General features: G+C 31.2%; 1 protein-coding gene across 3 annotated transcripts in view; it reads right to left on the bottom strand.

The window, feature by feature from the left end:
• Positions 1-1,687: 1,687 nt before the first annotated feature.
• The window catches only part of LOC149085075 (uncharacterized), a 137,460-nt gene continuing 130,662 nt past the window's right edge, over positions 1,688-8,485 (bottom strand). For 2 of the 3 annotated variants that reach the window (XM_089232857.1, XM_089232859.1), the window contains exons 38-41: positions 6,885-6,986; positions 5,330-5,419; positions 4,733-4,810; positions 1,689-4,154 (exon numbers count right to left, since the gene is read on the bottom strand). In XM_089232857.1, the coding sequence (XP_089088983.1) occupies positions 3,940-4,154; positions 4,733-4,810; positions 5,330-5,419; positions 6,885-6,986 (485 nt within the window). In that variant the 3' untranslated portion in view covers positions 1,689-3,939. Of the gene's footprint in view, positions 4,155-4,732; positions 4,811-5,329; positions 5,420-6,884; positions 6,987-8,317; positions 8,420-8,485 lie in introns of all 3 variants that reach the window. The other variant, XM_089232858.1, reaches the window with a different exon arrangement.

The raw sequence follows: 8,485 nt of genomic DNA, 5'->3' as shown, positions 1-8,485 counted from the left end.
GGCACCGCTATAGGAAAAAGTACTAGATCAGGAGTAAAGAGAAAAAATAAATGTAGAAAAGTTTAGAAAAGTGTTTCATCTCTGTAAAAAACTCGAACTGTATTGAATTAATTACTCGGAGAAAATAAATTTTTGATGCATTTTATCTAGCTAGAAACACAGTTGCGAATTTTCGGGATCGCTCCACTGATGCAGCTTCTACACCAAAGTGACGTATAACTAATGTCTCACATGGGTGGCTCGGTATATAGAATTTCTACAAAAATATATTTGTTTTTTTTTTTTATATTTATTGCTACAAAAATACGTTTTCAATTTTTGATATCCTTCAGGGAAGGGTAGCCCGTCTTCGGCGTATGCTTGTGTGAGCCCGCACGGGTTGAAAATACTTCCGATTCCCCTGGCTTGCAATGAGATGAAAAATCCCTTGAATATATTATTATTTTCATTATTATGAAAAATTTAACCTGTTTTAGCTCCAGAGGTACACAAATGTAACTCATTTTTAATGGATTTAAATGGTTTTTAATGATTCTTTTTTCAAGTTAAGGACGAAGCACACATTATGTACTTAACTCAAACAGTCTTAGTTTATATCGACCCAATTAAATAAATTAATTTTTTTTTCTTTTTAAGGGCATTTTGACAGACAATAAACACAAAATCAAAAAAAATTTTTTTTAATACTCAGTTTTTATTTAGATGTGAAGAGGACATACACTGTATGTAGTACAGCCGAACCTCCGTGGTATACAGGTTGAAAACCACTGATTGAGAACATTGGGACTGATAAAATAACTTCAAATATGTTGTGGCACCTCTGGCTTGAACAAATTTAACATCACCCCATTTTGAAAACTTATATGGAAACAGGTTGGCCACCCTGGTCTAAAATCTATTTTGAAGAGTTGCTCCCCATTGCAAAAGGAATATCCTGTGGTTTTGATTAAGGCTGAACTATGAGCACTGAAATGAATAAATTTATGACCATATGGGAAGATATACAGGGTGTTTCAAAAAGAATCACCCGATTTGAAATGCGTATATTACGAAAAATATTGAACACATAGGCACTTAAGATTATTAATTTTATATTACACGGCTAATCAAAGTTTTTTTAAGGTGTTCAATATGTCCACCTTGGGATGCACGGCATATGTCTATACGGTAGTCAAATTCGTCTCAAACTTTTGCGAGCATGTTTGCATCCACTGCTTCCACGGCTACTGCTATGCGTATCTTTAGTTTGGCTAATGTGTAGCTGGAAGGGGAGGCACATAAACGTAGTCTTTTATAAACCCCCACAAGAAGAAATCGCACACTGTGAGGTCCGGTGTGGTGTAGCAGTAGTAGGTAGGGCCTCCAAAAAATGGCTCGGGGATCCATGGTGTTCTTAAGTCAGCCACCTCGTTGGGCAGTTTGCCTGTTGTAGCGTTGTATTTGTATTGTATTGTATTGAACTCCCCCCCCCCCTTCCACCCTCTGATGCGGTCACCCCTCTTTTACGGACGAATTTTTTTGTTCTGCGAGTGTTTGCAAAAGAGGGGTTTTACTGTAATAAAAATGGACAAAAATGTTTTCTTTCCCATTTACACATATTCAAAATTCAACATAAAGATATTTATTTTAAATTTTGTGAATTGTTAGCAGAAACATAAACATGCATAAACATTTTTTCACTTTACATGAACAGTAAGAACATAAAGATATAGAAAATAAATAAATTGCATCAGATTCACACCATTCAATCAATTATTTTTTCATGTCTTCAAAATATTTTCTACGTAAATTTTTCAAAACAATAGAAATTTATTTTGTAATCACATATTGTTGAACAATGAAAAGAAATTGCTCAAATCAGAGATAATCGCTTGAAAAAAAAATTAAACTATTTCTAAACATATGTATGTAGAATATATCATTATTAAGCATATTTGATTATGTTTAATGTAAAATATATTCTTATAAAAAAGTGAAATGTAAGAAATCGTGGGGAAATTATAAAAAAAAAATGTGGAAGAGCTATAAATAATACAATGAAATGTTTTTATAGTGAACAATAAAATTCATTGTTCAAAAATTTGCTGCATATCATCTTCAGAAAGTTTTTTTTTTGTTTGGAGAAATTGGAAGATTGTTCCCCTCCACTATCAATTCAAGTTAAAAGAAAATAAAAAGAAATCCTTGCTGCAGGCAATGAATAGAAATCTTTTTTTGTGTCTACAACATATTACTAACGATTTTTTTGACATTTTCAAAGTGCTTAAATTGAATGAACAAAACTCTATTACTGAATATATATTTAAGAAAAAAACACAATATAACTTTATTCTGTATAATTGTGATAATATTTTATACAAAGGCAACGCACACTTGTGGCTTCTAAAATATAAACTTAAAAGATACTTTTATACATTACACAAAACTTGACCTGAACCATGAAAATGTTACAAAGAGAAGCAAAATATACAAGCAGTGAACATGATCATAAAAGTGCATTGGCAGTGTTACAGCTTAATGAGAAAAAACAGTCTTCAAAATCATGAACAAAAGAGTTTTATCACATAGAATTAAACAAAAAAAATATGGCAACAATTCCAATCATAACCCATTAATTAAATTCTGTCTCATTGTCCAAATGATCACAGAAATATGTCTAAAGCTCTCCCAAGTTGCCAACTATGGGAATGAAAATAAATTCCTCATAAAATTGAGGCAATAAAAAAAATCTCAAATATATTCACGACTAGCATCTCAAAAAAGTTTTCAGTATAATGAAAAATATACAAATCTGTGTGCTAATAAAAGTAACTTAAATTGCAGGAAAAGCAGTGTGTTGAAATAATAAATAAGTGTTGTGTACACATTCGAGCTCGTCTTCATCTGAATTATTATAATCTGACTTTGTTCTCTTCATGACTGTACAAAAAAAATGATGATATGAAAAGCTTGAAAACAACTTCATAAATACACATCAATGATTGTTTTAGAATGAAAAACACAACCAACAATACTAAAATGAAACAATATCAACAAACTTTTAAAAAATATATTAGACACTTGAATTGATTAACTCTATGATCAAAGACTAGTTCGTAGTCTAGGATCACATTTTGTATTTTAGTTAAATTATGATATAAATTCTTGCAAATATAATTACATATGCTCAGTGTCATACCAGAATCTTTTCTTCTTGGTTTGGATGGCCTAAAATGTATGAATGTACCTTGAATAGCCATACCAAAACCTTTTAACAGGAAAAAAATTAATATTTTAATACTTATCATAAAAAATAGCTTTTGAATTGATCAGCTATTTAATTATTTTTCTTCATATCTTATAAATAAAATTTAAAGTTAATCATAAATACTATTAAAAATATCATTAGTTAGTAACTAAATAGGGAGCATAAACCCAATAATTGAGTTTTGAAAACAAGAACTAAATTTTAATCTATGTGTTTTAATTACTGATAATGCTTTTATGAAATTAATAGAAAAAAAAACACCCCCCCCCCCAGTTAGAAAAGCATATCTTTACAAAAAGCTAATAGTCTTATATTAGCTGTTATATAATATTTCATTATATTACATAATGTTTTATAAATAGTTTTATGCCAAACTTTTCAAAATAATTTGGTTCAAATGTTTTTCATACCCATTGTACATACCATCATTGTACATACTTATACTTTTATAAGGTGCATTTAAGTTGTAATGTACTCATGACTGTTGCTACCAAATTTTGTTTACCAAAGATTAAAATATGTATACAGTTTTATATCTTATTGTAAATATTTACCAAAATATAGCTTCAATTTTTACATAAATTCACAACCTATATTTGCTGGTACTTTCCATTGCTAAGAGAAATCAAAAAATATTGAACTTTTTATGGCAGTGATTTCTTCAAAGGTGATGTACTACACATATGACAGCATCAATTTTCATTGTCTGTATTGCCTTTAGACACCTGTCCTTGTGGAATTTGTAAAGCATTTAGAAGGTCTGCATTGCCATAGTTGCATACTTCACAATATCCTGGTGGGCCTTGTGGCCCAGGTGCACCTCTAATTCCATTAGCACCTTGCCTCCCAGGTGGACCTCTATCTCCAGCTCGGCCAGGCATTCCCACTCCAGGTGGCCCTGGAGGACCTAAAATTTTTAAAATTATAAATAGAAATTACAAACATGGAGAAAATGCAAAATTAACAAAATATTTCCATGAAAAAAGAGAGAGAAAATTTATTTTCAGTATGTAGAGCAGCTAAATTTTGTTTTGAACAAACCCAAATTAATGCAAGCTATATTGCTAAGTAATCATATGCAACTCCCTATTAATTTTCTTTGGTGTTTTAAACTAAAAAATAAGTGTAAGCTTGTAGGATTTAGATTCTCAAGCATTAAAAACAATTAATTTTTAAAAATAATTTCTAACTTGGCATATAGTTTTCAAATTTGAAATGCATCACTTCAACCAGGAGATCATGGTGCTATTAAGATGCTCTTGTTCATAACAACAACCTCCACACACAGTATAATCCAGGTGATTTCTTCTTTGGTTTAGAAAAATTAGTAAATATTATACATACAATTTAGAAAATAAGCAATGTAAAAATCAATTTTTTTTTTATTGCTTATGTTTTGAAGTGGAACACACAGGTATAAAAATATTGAGTTTCATCTTTTTTTTTTTTGAAAAGTCAAGTATAGTAAAAAAAAGTATTCAATACCTGGCAAACCTCTTGGACCCATAGGGCCTTCCATTCCAATTCCTTCGGGACCTCTGTCTCCTTTATCACCTTTATCACCTTAAATAATAAAAAGTTAAGCTAATTATAAACAAATTTTTGATGTATTATGTACTAGTTTTATAATTTCTCACTATAATAATATCTTGATCAAGCAAAGGCTAAAGATTTTCATTGAATGAGCTTCTATGAAATTTGGTTTCCAAGTCAATCTGACAAAACCAATGCCAGATTCAGAATCAGTGCCCCCAAAATCACCCTAAAATCTCTGAAAAATATTTGAGAACAAAATCAGTGTTGAGCAGTGTAATATAACAAAATATTCTTTCCCATATTCATATCTGTGTATCCATGGTTTTTGTTTGAAGTGATAATCCAATACTGATGGTTTTATTCCTTGGATGCATCAAGGTGATCTATATTTGCTGATAACTAACAGCTTCATTTTCTAGAAACCTGTCTCATTGGAATACAATCTGTTGTGTTCACTAAATCTACCTTCAAATGTAAATATTTTGTTAGCCAACAAGAAAACGACTCAGGTTTTACTGTGATTACGATTGAAAAATTAGTACATACCCTTGCTTCCTGGTGGTCCATGAGGCCCAGGCATACCCGGCATACCCATAAATCCTCTTTCTCCGGGAAGACCAGGTATTCCAGAATCCCCTATTATGTGATAATAGAAAGAATATTGTTTCATAAAAACAGTATGAGTAATGACAATCTTATGTTAATTATTTATTAATATTTTTCCACATCAAAACCGACTTCTGGTAGTAAAAAACTTTTAACTTTAAAATAAAAATGAAAATTTCATTTGCTCATGTAAATCGAGAAGCATTTTTGTCATTAGTGATTTGATGTATATATTTTTTACTTGGTGATGAATATCTCAAAATAGTAACTATGGAAAGTTTAAAATATTTGCTAAAATACAAGGAAAATACTCCTCAAAATAAGTATTTATGAATGTAACATAGAGTATCAGGTAAATAAAGATAATAAATCTAGTAGGAAGTTATTAGTGTTATGACATCATTTTGGTAGCTTAATTTGTAAAATTTGAAAAGTTCTGTTAACATACATTCATATATTTATATAGATACATTTTTCTTTGAAGCCTCAAAAATATTTACAGCAGCCATATAAAAGATGATGGAAATTATCCATTTTGATACTAGATCTTATAGTTTATCCCATTTTTTAAAAAGCATTAGGCACATCTGATGTTTCTTTAAAATGCTTTATCTAGTTTATACATGTTGCATTAATTATTTTCTGAAGTTCTTTTTTTCTTGTCGAATTTATAATCTGTTTGAAAGATCTCATGATATAAATCCTTTTAAAAGTTATATTTATTTTGAAACTATATGTAAAAAAAATAAAAATAATAATTTTTGAGTTATATTGATTATTATATATACAGGGTGATTTAAAACTCAACTTACAAACTTTTAGGGAGGTAGAAAACACAAAAACAAAACAGTCATACATAGGAATGTATGATTATGGTAGTACATTCCTATGTGTGACTGGAAACCCCAACCTGATAAGCTGGAAAATAAATGAAGATACAGAAATGACAAGCTAATAATGGGTGGAAAACTCTTTATTTTATGAGGACAGTATGTGTACATGTTAAGTTTCACAACAAGTGCTTGAAGTTCTTACCATCCACAGATATGCACGCTTCACAATGGTGATGCATTGATTGTCGAACCATTTCAAAAATAATAGTGGATAACAGCGCCCTCGAGTGTGCATAACTCTGTGGATAGTAAGAACTTTGAGCACTTGTTGTGAAGTACACGTACTGTCCTAATGTAAAGTATCACTAAATAAAGAGTTTTTCACCCATTATTGGCTTGTCATTTCTGCATCTACGTTTATCCTCCAGCTGACAGGTTGGGGTTTCCGGTCATACATTCCTATGTGATTCTGTTTTGTTTTTGTGTTTTCTACCTCCTCTAAAAGTTTGTAAGTTGCATTTTGAATCACCTTGTATATTGTTTTAATGATGAAATATTCTCTAAAAACAAAAGAGTTCAACATAAGATGAACTGGATTTGAATATGAAAGGCATGAGTTTTTTTAATGAGTCATGCATAAAAGCTTGGAAGTCAGAGGCTACCTGGAATTCCGGGTTTTCCAGCTGGACCAGGTTTTCCAGGAAGACCATGACCAGGTGGTCCTGGCGGACCTCTTAAGCCACGTACAAGTTCATCCATCTGATCTGCAGGGGAAAAATAAAACCAAACAGTCAATAGCACAAGCTACTGGCTGCAAAATTTTCTGGTTTTTTGGGTCTTTAAGAACCGAAGACTTCAACAAACATCAGTTCTACTATGCTTTACATCAAATTAGCATAATGACTTCAATCCACATAATTCTTGATTAACACAAGGAACTCCAGATAGCCTCTGTGTAGTTTTTTTTAAATTTAAATATGACTTAGACCTATATCTAATTTTTCATTAAAAAAATAATAACCTAATTACAAGGGTATATTTAAAGAAAAATGGCTATGCATAAAAGTTTTGAAATGTAAAAACAAAGTTGGAGCTCATGTCGGGTGGATCTGACCAATCAACTAACTATAAAGCAATCAGGTAGTTTTAAAATTTTTGTTAATGATGGTGGACAAAAAGTGTTATTTGCCCTTTTGATATGCCAATTTTAAAGAAAAATTTAATGTTCAAAATATTTTGTGACATTACTCAGTAAAAATAGAAAGAAGCTAGCTAGTCATGAATAAAGTGGTTCTGATACCTATCAAGAAGAGGTGCAGACATAAAGACAGTATTGGGGGGGGGCCTTAAAATTGAAAGTCGTCCTGTACAAACAAGACTCAAATGCATATGCAGGAGAAAAAGGGGTGCATTGCATTGTATATTCATAAATTATTGGGGGCTCAGCTCCCTCAAAAAATTTATTCGGGTTCTCAAATAACCTGAGCTGGCAGGTTTCATCCCCTACGCCAACAAGATATTTATAATAATGTATATGATTACCATATGATAGCCAATATTTTTGAGATATTAATCCTCATTATTGTTCTATTAAGTTTTAACTTAATTCTGAAGCTTATTGTATAGAGCAGGGCTTGACAAATCGAAAAAATATTTAGGCACCAGCTAAATTTCATAGGAGCCAAGCATGTTATTTTGCTCTAGAAATATCCTAAATAATGTTTTCTTTTACTTTTCCCATGTTAAAAGACATAGCATAATGAAATCAGGAGATTTTGTTACCCTCAGAAGCCAATTTAGAAATTTACTCCAATTTAGCTACCACATTTAGAAAATTTTTGGCACCAATACTGATTTTCTAGTAGCCATGGCGACCTGGCACCTGGGATTTGTCCAGCCCTGGTATAAAGTATACGCATATATGATATATACGGTTTATTTTAGCTAAAGAGATGTGATAGATGCCTTAAAGTATAGTTCTCATTCATTTTAATCTTTCTACAGTGAAAATATTGAAAATTATCAAAATAATTTCAAAATTCATTGTTATAAAATAAATATGTCAGAATATTTTGTGACTTCCACATCAATCTACCTGGAGTTCCTTGTGGACCCGGAGGGCCAAGGCGACCAGTTTTACCTCTGCCTGGAAGCCCAGGAGGGCCTCGAAGTTTGGCACTCAGCTCTACCAAATTTTCTATTCAGATACAGAATAAGAAACACATTAAAGTCACAATTATACTAGCTAATTGATGTGGGAAAG

This window comes from Pholcus phalangioides, unplaced genomic scaffold (assembly GCF_987345545.1).
Source record: "Pholcus phalangioides strain wild (caught in Gottingen) unplaced genomic scaffold, Ppha-v1.0 ptg000007l_1, whole genome shotgun sequence".
Lineage (NCBI taxonomy): Eukaryota > Metazoa > Arthropoda > Arachnida > Araneae > Pholcidae > Pholcus > Pholcus phalangioides.
The sequence above is the reverse complement of the archived record's forward strand: the minus strand, read 5'-3'. Positions and strand labels throughout refer to the sequence as shown.